General features: G+C 40.2%; 1 protein-coding gene across 3 annotated transcripts; it reads right to left on the bottom strand.

The window, feature by feature from the left end:
• Window positions 1-1,059: 1,059 nt before the first annotated feature.
• Window positions 1,060-12,940, bottom strand: acbd4 (acyl-CoA binding domain containing 4). 3 transcript variants are annotated; one of them, XM_047609858.1, is made up of 11 exons: window positions 12,703-12,940; window positions 10,694-10,833; window positions 10,129-10,249; window positions 6,391-6,475; window positions 5,356-5,476; window positions 4,289-4,453; window positions 3,646-3,743; window positions 3,289-3,499; window positions 2,938-3,149; window positions 2,766-2,819; window positions 1,060-2,384 (listed from the first exon to the last, which is right to left on the bottom strand). In XM_047609858.1, the coding sequence occupies exons 2-11, from the start codon at window positions 10,782-10,784 to the stop codon at window positions 2,256-2,258; spliced, it is 1,287 nt and encodes a 428-aa protein (XP_047465814.1). In that variant the 5' UTR covers window positions 10,785-10,833; window positions 12,703-12,940; the 3' UTR covers window positions 1,060-2,255. The 3 variants fall into 3 exon arrangements, with proteins under 3 accessions (XP_047465814.1, XP_047465816.1, XP_047465815.1); XM_047609860.1 differs by having other exon boundaries at window positions 4,358-4,453; XM_047609859.1 differs by lacking the exon at window positions 1,060-2,384 and adding an exon at window positions 2,433-2,604.
• Window positions 12,941-15,394: the final 2,454 nt, after the last annotated feature.

The raw sequence follows: 15,394 nt of genomic DNA, 5'->3' as shown, positions 1-15,394 counted from the left end.
GGGGAAGAAAGGGGATTTAAGTGACTTTGAACGTGGTATGGTTGTTGGTGCCAGATGGACTGGTCTGAGTATTTCAGAAACTGCTGATCTACTGGGATTTTTACACACAACCATTTCTAGGGTTTACAGAGAATGGTGAAAAAGAGAAAAGGAGAAAATATCCAGTTAGCGGCATTTGTGTGGACGAAAATGCCTTGTTGATGTGAGAGGTCAGAGGAGAATGGGCAGACTGGTTGGAGATGATAGAAAGGCAACAGTTACTCAAATAACCGCTTGTTACAACCAAGGAATGTAGAATACCATCTCTGAACGCACAACACGTCCAACCTTGAAGAAGATGAGCTACAGCAGCAGAAGACCACACCAACATCATCGGTTCATGCTGGTGGTGGTGATGTAATGGTGTGGAGGATGCTTTCTTGCCACACTTTGGGCCCCTTAGTACAAACTGAGCATGGTTTAAATGCCACAGTCTACCTGAGTATTGTTGCTGACCATGTCCATCCCTTTATGACCACAGTGTACCATCTTCTGACGGCTACTTCCAGCAGGATAATGCACCATGTCACAAAACTCATATCATCTCAAACTGGTTTCTTGAACATGACAGTGAGTTCACTGTACTCCAATGGCCTCCACAGTCGCCAGATCTCAATCCAATAGAGCACCTTTGGGATGTGGTGGAACGGGAGATTCTTGACTACATTTGACTGAAAAACTAGTGTGAATGTTGAAAATATGCAAATGGTCGTGGTTTAAATTTGTTATTACTAGGCTACTTTAATACTTGCATGAATCACATACATACCAACCATATCATTCATGGATTTGAATGACCATCCAACTTTATTATGCACCATTTTCATACAGTAATCTTTAAGTAGTCTAATTTATCAAATTACCTTAAAAAAAAATGTCATGAGTCAAACCTTGTCACCATGGAATTCAGGTACTTAGCACTAATGTGAATGTGAATGACTGTGCTTAAATGGATGAATGGGTAGATGTGTCATGTCACTGGAAAGCACTTTAAGTACCAAGAGAGAGAAAAGCCTGATATAAATAGAAACACATGTATTCTCAAATACACCTTTATAAAATTGAAAATCAGAAATTAAAGGTAAAATTGCAACTAATAGAGATAGCAAATACATTTCCACCTGATGCCTCACATGAAAACTCGTTTTGTATGAAACAATTTCAGAAATTTTAGCTTGACTATTAATTAATGCGAATTAATTAGTGTGAATTGAAAAAATAAAAACATGTACCACCATGGACCTGGAACAGCATGTGCATGTTTCTGACTATACTTTCTGCCCTTCAGTTTTGGCTGGAAATGTAAGTCAGTCGAATGGGTATTAAAAGACCATAAGAAACTCCAATCATGTTGAGGACTGAACAACCACACAACTTTCAATTCAAAAGAGATTTTTAATGCGAACTCATGCTGCACTATACATTGTTGATGTTAGAGGGTGGAAATACTACTCCCATAATTCAGTGACAACACATTTCAGCCTCCTTCATCCAGTCACAGCTGGTGAACGTGAGCGCTACCATCAGATACAGCAGTAGTTGGCTCGAGGACAGTCTAAGAAATGGAGCACCAGAGCACTGAAAAGACACCGTTCTAATGTAAGACTTGATTAGAAGTTAAAGAGGAGAAAATGGAAAGATCTGCATGAGAAGAGCACGATGAAATAATGAGGGCTGATGTGTCCATCACTGTCCACTCAGATCTAACTGTGTCATTCACAGACAATGACATTATCAGGTACCTTGACTTCTTCCCTGTGCACTATGATTCTTCTGCTGCATTGTGCTGTTTATGACACTGACAAATATAATGCAATTATAGTAGAAACAACCAAGTAGAACAGAAATATTGTGAATGTGCAGTGTCCCTTGGATAACTTGGATCATATAATAATGATAACATGATCCTTGTTTTTAATTCAGGCTTTTCATGGTAAGTTTAAGTAATCAGTTAGTTTAATGAAGACAAATCATTCCCAATAACACATTCCTGCAGCCCAGCACAAGAAACTGAATTACTGTACCTTCACCTGTTAAATAAATATTCATCTGCTGTAGTGACTGAGAGGATTTCTGGATCCTGAGGTGAACATGACTTCGCTCCCTCCTTCAACTGAACACAGAGGGAGGATGAAGTCTTAACATTACAATCCTGTGGGGGCCAGTAAACGTGTTCCATTTGATCAGTGTGGGTCGGTGGCTGCCATCAGATGGCTTCAGGAAGACATGCGACTTCTCTTGTGGGCTTTCCTCAGCAGGTAGACCACGCCCTGAGCAACAAACGGCCACAGCAGGAACAAGAGGACGGTCTGACCCGACAAGTCGAACGGCCACCACTTCTCTTCCTAAGAAGAAAATCACACATCTCGGTATTACCATAAAAAAACGTGACACACAAGAGCCGCCGTACCAGCTTCCTCCCAGGCTGTCACTATGCTCCAAGAGTGATAGACTACTTTATATACCACATAAAAGGGCATTTGGTACCTTGCCAGTGTAATAACAGTAACCAAACAGATGAGGGGTCCCATGTAGGTGGGGTGAGGGGCCTTTTACGTGTCTAAGCTTAAGAACAAAAGTATTTTAATTTTCACTGTATTTTCTCAGTGACTAGGGTCTTCATTTCATTAATATAGCAATTATATATATAATATAGCAATTACTAGTCAAATAAAATAGTCTGAACAGCATTTAGCGTACGTACATTCAGACACAAAGCATCTTACCTGTTGTTGTGAATCTGCACACTGCAGGCATGGTCTCCACTCTGAACCCTGAGCCTGTCACACAGAAAACCAAAATCACACGACCGAGGTACGAGCAAAAATGAGAAACAAATCACTGACGTTCTCAGCAAGTCATCAACTCAGCAGGTACCGTCATCCCAGACGAGCTTACATGTGTGGCAGCGAGCCTCTCCACCACCTCCAGCCTGTCCATCACACTCCTCATGTCCTCTCTGAGCCTCCGTAGAGCCAGGATGATCTGCTGCTGCAGGTGGGCATCATGCAGCCTCTCAGCTCCCCCCTCTGACCCGTCCCCTCCTCCTCGTCCAGACTCACCACCACCACCTGGGGCCCCCCGCCTCGGACTTCCTTGTGGAACACCACCTATGGACCATAACATATTATCCGAAACGGATGGATAGATTGTACTGTTTATAGCAATTGATCATTTATATCATGATGAGTTTATTTGTTTAATATTAAACACTTTTTTATACTGGGTTGTGATACTGCTGCAGCTTACGTTCTCTCCAGTTGTGGTAGGAACCTTCTCGCCCGGTGTCCCGGCTCCTCCTGATGGGACCCTGACCTTTCCCGTCCTCTGCCCCTTCTCCACCTTGGCCTGCTCCCACCTTTCTTCCCTCCAGACGGCCTTCCAGCTGATGACTCTGAACTGGAGAGGACTCCAGGGACACATGGTCGTTGTGAAAGCCGTTGGACTTGAAAACTGGGATCTAGAAGCAGTACACAGTGTTGGAGAGTTTCTTCCACATTTCTCTCATTTCTCATCGCATAGAAAACATCTTCACACTCATTTGTTTCCCAATAGAGTAGTTATCTGTACGATGCTGTTGCTGGAGGACGAGCAGGTGGGACATACCTTGATGTTGCTCAGCTGCTCTACTGAATCCACCGAGTCACAGAAGATTTCACTCTCCGAGTCACTGGTCAAGACCAAACCCTCAGACACGCCAGAGTCTGCAGCAGCACACAATCATAACCTGGTTGGTTAGGTTTACAGTGTGCGGCGTTACTAGAAACACAACTATGTCAGACAAATAATCCACAGATATCATTGATTAAAACTCTGGATGATTATGGGAATTTAAAAGTTTCAAGCAGAAAAAATAGAGGGAAAAAATCCAAAAGTTGCAGATTCTCAAATGTAATTATTTTCTGGGTTCTTACTTGTCAATAAAAGTAAATGGAATATTAGGAGGTTTTTACACTGTTGGTGGGACAAAACTACCCTGAAATCACTTTGCCCACACACACATTTTTTACAGTGTAAGGTAAAATATATGAAGTGTATTTTGTCATACACATCATGTCAGAACAACTGAAACTCATACCACTCTGATATGACTTCATTTATTTATAAATAATAACATATTTGGCTGCAGCAAACAGATTTCTGTTCTTTGTGTATTCTCAGGTGTTTGGGATTCTTTTACACAGGGATCTTGATGCACACGACTATAAGTGTGGATTCCAGTTGTTTTCACATGAAAAGTGTTCAGTACCATTAGGGATGCTGTTGGCAGTGAGGTCGATAACTTCAGAAAGGTTGAAATCCTGATCTAGACCTGGACCTTGTGGAAGCAGGATGCCTTCCTCAGGCTCCCCCCGCCGTTTATCCTCATCCTCCATCTCTGCTAGTCTGTCAGCATGCTTGCTGTCTTTAATACCTTTAATAACACACAAAGACATACATACAAATTCATCAAAAGCATTAATCTTCTGTAAGTTGCATTACTTGAGTTTAGACTCAACATCATTGACTCTTGGGCTTTCACAATGACAGAATTTAGAATATAGAGCTCAGCAGCAGACTCAGCTGCCATTAGATGAGATACATCAGATAACATGTTCAACTTGAGATTTTGTTTGGGTGTTTTATATACGTTAAATAATCACCACGGTTGGTTTCTCTTGTTATGGATTTGTAGTGCTGAGAGCTGTTTTAAAAGCTTCCAACACACAATTTTGTCCCCCCTTTTAGGAGTGACAGTAATTACACAAACCCATTTGAGGTGCGTGGATAAAACACCTACACATCCTTACAGCAACATGACAACTATGGTACCTGCTGAACACAGGGATCACTTTGCCCACATACAACTGAGTGAACATTTGAGTGACATCTGGGCCTTCTTCTCACAATGACACATATATCACAAAAAAGCTGTTTAAAGCTTGCCTTATACTCTGGCATCCAATGCACACAGAGCCTACACCACAGGAGACAAGGCCTGGTGAAATGCGCGCTGGTGAGTCAGCATTGTTCTGTAATTACAACATTTGATCTGCTATGCAAACCTTGGGTCAGCTGTGTTGAGTTTCACTCTGTACCTCACTAGATGGTGAGGGGGTGTGAGAGGGTCAATTTGGAGTTAAAATCTATAAATGTTGATCAACATTTACTATTACTGAAATCAGTAAAGCTTAGCTACATTTCTGGGGACATGCACATCAGGTTAGACTAGAGTGTATAGAGTGTATACATGTACAAACTAAACTTTGCAGCACAATTTGAGACACTCAGATTCCAAGTGTCTGGTAATGGTCTGATTAGTATGTACCTACTCACCCTCTCTGAGCGTGATCAGTGACTCTGGAGGCCGTGGCATGTCATCAATGACCAGGTAGAGAGGCTCAAAGTGGTGGAAGAGTGAGGCCGTCTTCTCATTCATGGGCATGGTGTCAATGACCTGGAGACAGTGGAAAGCTTCACTGAACAGTGGACTGTTAATTCCAATACAAGCTCCTGTATTTATCTGACCAGACTGCATGCTGTTGAGACTCAATCATGCAATCATGTTTTTATTTGATGACTCGCTTCACATTCACAGTGTCAGAGTGAACTAATGTGAAAGCAATGGAACAAATGCAGATCTTGTTCTTATTGACATTTCTAATTATTTCCCCATTCAGAGTCTTAGATTTGTTGCACTTGTGAACAATTAAGATGTTTTTATAATAACAATGTATATAATATGTTCTTTGCCATGATGCAACATACAATGTTGAGACACCATGAAACATTAGGGAATGGTAGCATAGCTGTCCACCTTAAGGGCATTCACTGCCATGTTTTTGATGTTCTGGTGTGGTTCTAAGGCTAATATTTTCAATCAGAGACTAGGGACTAATCATTTCAATACATTTGTTTGTAGAATCTCGATGATTTTTCTTTATAAATTTTTAATAAACCAACTATGGATCTTTTTGATCATACATATTTCCCTCACAATGGACAGAATAGGTTCTAGGCCTTAACTAAGACAGTTTCATCTTATGCATTCTTGTTCTGCGTTTAAATTCTCTGAATTGTGAATGGTTACACCACCGCTGTTAAGACAAATGCTTTAAAAGTGAATATTTAAGTTAAATGAGTAACATAGTCTGGGTGACTAAAGACCAGAGATGTGCATTTAAGAATGGTGAAAGATTGACGTGTGTAAGGCCCTGACAATCAGTCAAGAAAAACACATTGAACTGAGGTTTCAGATGACGATATTCACATTCAGTTATTTATTCATTAACAAGCACATTGCCTTATATGTAACTGTAGCATAGACTGACTAACTTTTATCTCAAATGCGTAACTGAAATATAACTGTACCTCCTGTGCTACTTTCTTCATCTCGTCCACGTATGCTGCCATGGCGTTCTCCTTGCTCATCTCTCCTAGGCGACTCCATGCATCCCTAGCACATAACACAAATCCAATAAAGGTTAAGCCCAAGAGTGTTGGTTTTTCAGAAGACAGTCTAAAGGTATCAAGCTTGAAGAACACAAAAAGCAGATTTGATCTGTTATGACCATTTGCTATCATTATTAAATGTCATTGGATGATGCTCTGATATGCTGATTTTAGACTAAATGTCTAAATGTCTTCAAGGGGAGGTTTTCAAATGCCTTGTTTAGTTTGGCCAACAGTTCAATTTACAATAACATATAATGGAACAAAGAAGCAAATCTCACATTTGTCCAGATGGATCAGACAAGGTTGGAATTTCTACTTAAGTTGTTCTATTTCATTTCTATTTTTTGGGGGAAAAAAGGTGTTTCAAGAGTCATTTATGGTCAAATACAAACACAAGTGAGTAGCGTTGGGCACCGAGTACCGGTTTCAAATAGGAACCGTTTCCTAATGTCCAGTTCCGGAACCGTTAGGAAGACATTTGAATTTCAATTCTTTTTTTCGGTTCCTGAATGCCCAGACTAGTATGTTTCCAGGGTTTGTATTACTCTGCCCAGCATGCTCCGCTAGTAAGAAGCGCATCACTCCTCTGAACATGGACTGTAAAAAACACAGCTCGAAAGTCTGGCTTCATTTTAATTTGAAAAAGTATTGGCACAGTGCAACACCTGTGAAAAACTTATAAATACTGCCAAAGGAGGATTCACAACATACAGTGGGGGAAATAAGTATTTGATCCCCTGCTGAATTTGTAAGTCTGCCCACTTCCATAGAAATGATCAGACTCTGGTTTTTATGGTTGTTTACTGGTTATGGGTATAGACAGAATATCAATCGAAAATGCATAAAAAACACACAATCTAAAAGTTATAAATTGTTATGTATTTTGTTAAGGGAAATAAGTATTTGATCCCCAACAATTCACTTAGAATTCAGGCTCCTACAGATTGGCTGGTGCGCATGTGGCACACAGCTGTGCTCAGTCAACTAATTACCAATACTCCTGATCTTAACTCGTCATGTATATAAAGCACACCTGCTCTAAGAATCAGTTTCTTACATTCCAACTTCTACAGCACCATGGGCAAGACCAAAGAGCTGTCAAAAGATGTCAGGGACAAGATTGTAGACCTGCACAAGGCTGGTATAGGTTACAAAACCATCAGCAAAAGGCTTGGTGAGAAGGTGACAACTATTGGTGCCATCCACTTGCGAATAGCAAGTGGAAGACCCATAAAAGGACCATCAACTGTCCTCGGTCTGGAGCTCCCCGCAAAATCTCGCCTCATGGAGTGAGGATGATGATGAGAAAGGTGAGGGAGCAGCCTAAAACAACACGGCAGGAGCTTGTTAATGATCTGGAAGCAGTTGGGACCTCCGTCACCAAGAAAACAGTTGGCAACACACTGCGCCGTTATGGATTGAACTCTTGCAGTGCCCGCAAGGTCCCCCTGCTCAAGAAGGCACATGTACAGGCCCGCCTTAAGTTTGCCAGTGAACATCTAAATGACTCAGAGAAGGCTTGGGAGAAAGTGCTGTGGTCTGACGAAACCAAAGTTGAGCTATTTGGCATTAACTCGACCCGCCGTGTTTGGAGGATGAAAAAACGTGAGTATGACCCAAAGAACACCATACCCACGGTTAAGCATGGAGGTGGAAACATCATGTTTTGGGGCTGTTTTTCAGCAAAGGGTACAGGGCAACTTCACCGCATTATGGGGCCAATGAATGCAGCCATGTACTGTAACATCTTGGACAAAAACCTTCTTTCCTCAGCAAGAACACTGAAGATGCCTCGTGGGTGGGTTTTCCAACATGACAATGACCCAAAACATACTGCCAGGACAACAAAGGAGTGGCTCAAGAAGAAGCATATTAAGGTCATGGAGTGGCCTAGTCAGTCTCCAGACCTTAACCCGATCGAAAACCTGTGGAGGGAGCTGAAGCTCCGAGTTTCCAAGAGGCAGCCAAGAAACTTGAAGGATTTAGAGACTGTCTGTAAAGATGAATGGGCCAAAATCCCTCCTGCGCTGTGTGCAAACCTGGTGACCAACTACAAGAAACGTCTCATCGCTGTGCTTGCCAACAAAGGTTTCTCTACAAAGTACTGACTTGTGTTGTGCTTGGGGATCAAATACTTATTTCCCTTAATAAAATACATAACAATTTATAACTTTTAGATTGTGTGTTTTTTATGCATTTTCGATTGATATTCTGTCTATACCCATAACCAGTAAACAACCATAAAAACCAGAGTCTGATCATTTCTATGGAAGTGGGCAAACTTACAAATTCAGCAGGGGATCAAATACTTATTTCCCCCACTGTACATGATAAAACACCTTCGTCTGCATGCTATAATAATCAACGGGTCCATTCTTCAGGTTATCAACACACTGCAACTTTGTCTGTAATGTACCCGATGACGTATGAGGGAGGAAAAAACAGGCACGCAGCTCTCACAGCGGGAGGTCCGACCTCGGACTTTTGCCGATGTGAAAGCACCCAAGGCGAGTTGAGCCGGGTCTGAAAATGCCGTGTCAACCCGCTGTGAGAGCTACGTCGTCACGCAGATAACACTGCAGTTTGTTGATGACCTGAAGAATGGATCGGTCAAACCCCAGCTCCTTCTAAAGGCTGCTGATATTAGAATAAATCAGTGTCCTGCACAGGACAGGGCATATCTGCCGCAAAATGTCGTGTTTTCCTCGGATGCAGAGCGCTGCCATGACCGTTAAAAAAGTGTGGGAGTTCACTATACAAGCTGTATATAATCAGTCGCCATTCACCTATGCACTTCCATTAACAATCCTGTAACAACACATTTGATTTGTTTGATTGAAAAAAAAAAGGGGCAAAAATCCCTGGCCTTCAGAGATCAGTCTTCATGGGAGTAGACCAAAACTTGTTTTTGAGCTGAAACTTCTACAGTGATACAGTCTGTCAGGCCGTCGAGTCAGAATGTAACAGATACGTCAACATCAGCGAGGAAAAAACGATAAAAATATGATAAAATCCCGAGTCGACTGCCGAGTCGTTGACCCGGGTTTGACCTTATGGAGCGTCAAAGGGCTGTATACACCCACCTGGGATGCAGCTCTTCGTTTTTTAGACTGCTGCCAACTTGTAGTGTTATTTCAGCAAGTTTCAGATTTACAGTTACAGTTAGGGACCCTCCCTTGTAATTGAAAACCCTAGTTACAGTACAGCAACCAAATTAAACTGTATTAAGTTAACTGGCAATGTGGAAAAATAAAAATGGCCCGTTTAAAGGCTTTTTCAAATGAAAAAAATTCTCTTGTGAAGTATTTGTTACCTGTTGACCTACACCTCAAAGAATCGGAATCGAGAATCGTTTAGAACAGGAATCGAAACCAAGAATCGGAATCGTTAAATTCCAAACGATGCCCAATCCTACCTGTCATTCTGTCTTACAAGTTCAAACCCCACATGAGCCTCAAGTCAGGCAAGTCTTTAAGCAAGTCACTGATAATCTCTCTAATTATTGTGCAACATAATCCCTGATGACTTCAGTGTAAGTCTGCATGTATCTGTATCTCCAGCTGGAAATGTAAATGAATGATAAAACATTCACTCTAAACAGCTATAGGTACTGTAATTACAATGACACAACAGAAGGTAAACACACAAACACACCATTTGTAGCGACCCACAGGGTCCCAGAAGCCAGGTCGAGCTGCTGTACAGGGTCCAAACACTGCCTGCTTGTAAAGACTGTAGAAACGCAGCATCACCTCATAGGAGGGCCGGTAAGAGCCTGCAAGTTAACACAGACATTTATTAGGTTAACTTATGTGGCTTCTTATTTCTGCTTTTATCTGGACTGAAGTGAAGTGAAAATGACAGCAGATCACATAGACAGCATTACCACAAACTGAACAGTTCAGAGAGCAGCAATAAACACGCTGAATAAAAGGTCCTCGTCACAATTGCTTGGATAACAAGTTACCCAGGAGACAGAAGACACCTGGAAATGTCTTACGATGTGGCGAAAAATACAGGTAGCAACATTACATCAGTAGGTTTTTAAGTGAATTTTGTTTCTACACTCTCCATGAAGAGTGACCAGGCTCAGGCTTATGTTCTGGAGACAGATTCAGCCCTCAAAGAATAAAGATCTGCTTTCATAAACCACATGTACTGTCAATGGCACTCTGTCACATGAGTTCTAGTAAAGTAATCTGATGAATCTGAAACAGACCATTTTTGGGGAGGTTGTGGATGACATCCACAGCAGCCTGAAATCGTTTCTGGTGATCAACCACAGGTTCTGCCATAGCTAGGACTGGCATGACACTTTGACTTGTTCAGTCAGACGGGAGGGTCAGAGTGCAGGTGGAGCTGAGGGAGATCACAAACACAGACGTAGAGAGAAAACAGATGAGGAGAAATTACATCACTCTTAACACCAAACAAAATTCACTGCAAATGTGCGGCCATCTTTAGGTCTTTGTGGGAGTTTCAGTATGTGCAACACACACAAACTTCTCTAAGCGCAGAGCATATTAAATGCATTGCCTTCTGTATCACCTGTCCAGGTGTGTGAGGGTAAGTAGGGACACCTGCATGGATATTTGCATGCAGCCCAAAATATCTGAGGATGCTGACTGTACATGTAGAAGGAGAACAGCAACTTCTTGTGGATGAAGCAGATTCACAACAGTGTTATATTTCATACAATTTAGACTTAGACAGACTTTAATGATCCACGAGGATCTAATTGTAATGTAAGGAAGGAATGTTCTGTGTCACTGGAAGTTTTAATGTCCTTCTTATTTGACGCTTTCTGAGTAAACCCTTCTCTGTGTTCATTTTTATTTTAATGCACAAAATTGTCACCATGATGCAGACATTGCAGACTTTTGGTTAGTTACTTAAACTGGATGCAACATGTAAATAGTTTTTGTGCAATAACACATTTCCTTTTTTATATATATATATATAGCTCTCAATCTTTCATCTACCTTTGCTACTCTTTATATCTTTTTGGATTTTGCACTGTTGTTCCCTGTTGTTACACCATTTTCCCACAGGGATAAATAAAATCCTTTTTTTTTTTTTAAATTGACATACACATATAAACATAAAACAAACAAACACAGAGGGGAAGTATAATACATACAGTTACACTTCAGTTACGCTCCATATTAATATAAGTCTTTTTGGATTTAGTTATGTACTAGATCTTTGTAATTACCAATAAGTGTTCTTATACATGTCCAACATATTTCCCTCATAAACTTGACCTGCCTTCAACATTAGCATCTTAATAATGACCATCTTTTAACAAACAGGTTTACCCTGTCTATCCATTGAGTTATGCTGGAGGCTGTGGCTTTAACTACAAAGTTGTTATTGTCCTTTTTTGCTAGTATAGGCAGGATTCTCAGTAAAAATTTTGAATTTTTATCTGTCATACTGGAATTATAAGAATTATACCCAGGATGAAAAATGTTGGCTCCAAAGGGAAATTAATACTCTGCTTAATATCCTTTTGAACATTCTTAAAGAAATCCTGTATTTGTGTTAAGTCCTGCAATATATGAGTGAAGTGAAAATAAAATAAAATAGCGCATTTTCACCTTCCAGTCGAATCCTCTCCATGCTGGGCTACTAGTTAGTTGATGTCCTTCTTTGAATGTTTCCTTCCATTCTCCCCTGATATTTACTTCCAGCTCCCATTTTCTTTGATATCCATATTGTTATCATTAGAATCGTGTTATAGTGCTTCATAGATTTTTGATAAGACACTTTTTTTTAACTCATCCTCTGAGAATGACAGTAACACTTCCTATAGTTTAGATGGCGTTTTATCCTCCCATTCCTGGTGCTTCTGCAGATTATCTCTGCAAGAATTTATAAAAGAAATGGGCTTGTAAGTTAAATTCTTTTTGAAGTTGAATTCATACTTTGTCCCTTTATCATTTGATCAGTCTAATACATTTCTTCTTCCACGTTTAAAACAAATACAGAAGAGCAGCACTTAACATTTCGACACACTGTTATGTTGCGTCCAAGGCGTTCAGCCACTATGGCGTATGGCGTTTCACCGATCATACAGCTGTTTCAAATGTTAATAGAATCGTGTGTATACGGAGAAACATTGTGCTGCTAAAACCTGTTTGGTTTGGCGAGACAAAAAATAAGCACGTAGCTGAGTTAGCTCGGCGCTCCCTGCGGTAGCATTAGTTAGCTTGTAACTTGTCTTACCTCACTGTCGTTTGGTCCTGTCACTTTCCATGACACACACCATGAGAATTGGCGATTTGGTATTAGTCGGACGGACCACAAAGATGCGAACACATTCACCGAGGTGACTACAGACCGCGGTCTGGGCTATTCATAGGTGTAGGTATACGTCAAAGTTTGTTTGCCGAGACTGGTCATTAACCCACCTGAGCCAGGACTGACCTGCCGTTGTTTCTGGGTTTCTACACAGGCAACTTCCGTGTCGGGTCACATGACAAGGATTTAACCACGCCCTTTCGGATTTAACCCTTTGTGGGGCACTAAATGAAGTAAATTATTTATATAATTCAAAGATAATTCATTACGTAATTCATGCATAAAATGTGACATCGCGTGCTGAATGGAAAAGACACTCGAGGCATTTGTTAGAAATACAAACAAGATCAAAACATGTATATAAAATCTCATCTCATCTTCTACTACCACTTATCCTCAGTATGGTCGCGGGGGATGCTGGAGCCTATCCCATCTGTCATCGGGTAGATGGGGTACACCCTGGACAGGCTGCCATAGAACAAGTAAAAAATAGCAAGTAACAAATAAAAGCATGAATAATAAAATGCCTAATGAAAAAAAAACAAGTAAAATAAAAGCATGAATAGTTACAAAAAGCAATGGTAAAAAAGAGTGCAAAGCAATGGTAAAAAGGTATGTCTTAAGAGTTCGTCTGAAGGTTTCAACAGGTTTAGAACTCTTAAGAGTGTATCCTCAGGTTGACTGTTCCAGAGTTTGGTTGAAACCTTTAAAACCATCACGAAATTTGAGCATTAGAATCTTGGGATCTTGAAAGTACATACATTTTGAGAATGTCAAACGGATAAGGTGAGGCAAGGCTATTTAGAGCCTTAAAAAACAATAACATCGTTTTAAAATCTATTCTTTGACTGACAGGTAATCAATGTAGTGATTTTAAAACTGGAGTTTTTTTTTTCTTTTCTTTTTGTCAGAACATGTGCTGCTGTATTTTGCACAAACTGTAAATTAGAAATTGCTTTCTTGGATACACCAGACAGATAATAGTCTAGTCGACTGGAGATAAACTCGTGAATTCATTTTTCTGTATCTGTCTGGGAGAGAAACGGTCTGACTTCAGCAATTGGTGATTAAATGATACTTTAGTTACATTCTTAATTTATCAGTCAAATTTATGGTCAGTATCATCAAATACTTGGAAATCCTAAATTGTTTCCTTAGATTTTTATCATGCATAGGGCATAAGAAGACTGGTTTACTGTTGGGATTTTTTTTTTTTTTTTAACTTTAATTTTAGTCACTTCATCAGGAGAATATTAATGAATCTAACATATATGGCTGCTTGTCCTTAAGTGGTAAAGAAATGTAAACATGTATTTAGACCATTAGGACGTAAGTCTACACTTTATTTCTCTTTGCTGGAAAGATGTCAAGTGCCCTTCAGTTGGTCACTGGCTGAAAGAACTATCAGCATGCCTTGTCCTTTAAAGTTAACATACACAATGAAAAAGAAATGTCTATCTATCTATCTATCTATCTATCTATCTATCTATCTATCTATCTATCTATCTATCTATCTATCTATCTATCTATCTATCTATCTATCTATCTATCTATCTATCTATCTATCTATCTATCAAATATACACACACACAAGTCATGAAGACAGACAGAGACAACCCAGTCAAACAAATGAAACAGTAATACTTTTGCATATACAGTAACTATTCAAGGAAATTAATAAACTATTTCAGAAACTGCTGAGGATTTTCACACACAACCATCTCTAGGGTTTACAGAGAATGGTCCGAAAAAGAGAAAATATCCAGTGAGCAGCATTTGTGTGGACGAAAATGTCTGGTTGATGTGAGAGGTCAGAGGAGAATAGACGGACTGGTTCGAGATAATAGAAAGGCAACAATCAAATCAAATCAAATCAAATCAAATCAAATCAAATCAAATCAAATCAAATCAAATCAAATCAAATCAATTTATTTATAAAGCACATTTAAAAACAACCAGGGTTGACCAAAATGCTGTACAATTCAGAAATCACAAATTACAAACAGGTGCAGAGCAAGATAACTGAGGCTGGCACAGCCTGGAAAATCAAGCCACTCCTGTCAGCTAAGAACAGGAAACTGAGACTACAGTTCACACAAAATTGACCAAAATTAGACAATAGAAGATTGGAAAAACGTTGCCTGACCTAACGAGTCTCAATTTCAGCTGTGACATTTGGATGGCAGGATCAGAATTTGGCGTAAACCACACAAAATGCTACAGCCTCCCTAAGTATTGCTGCTGGCCATGTCCATCCCAAACTGGTTTCTTGAACATGACAATGAGTTCACTGTACTCCAATGGCCTCCACAGTCACCAGATCACAATCCAATAGAGCACTTTTGGGATGTGGTGGAACGGGAGATTCTCATCATAGATGTGCAGCTGACAAATCTGCAGCAACTGTGTAATGCTGTCATGTCAGTATGAACCAAAATCTCTGAGGAATGTTTCCAACATTTTATGCCACGAAGAATTAAGGCAGTTGTGAAGGGTGGGGATCCAATCTTTTACTAGCAAGGTGTACCTAATAAAGTGGCCGATGAGTGTATATTCATCTGGCTTGTCCACATGATGCTGTTTGCTCTATAAATCTGACTTGACTTGACTTGCCACT

This window comes from Mugil cephalus, chromosome 16 (genome assembly GCF_022458985.1).
Source record: "Mugil cephalus isolate CIBA_MC_2020 chromosome 16, CIBA_Mcephalus_1.1, whole genome shotgun sequence".
Classification (NCBI taxonomy): Eukaryota; Metazoa; Chordata; class Actinopteri; order Mugiliformes; family Mugilidae; genus Mugil; species Mugil cephalus.
This window is presented reverse-complemented; position numbering and strand designations above follow the sequence as displayed.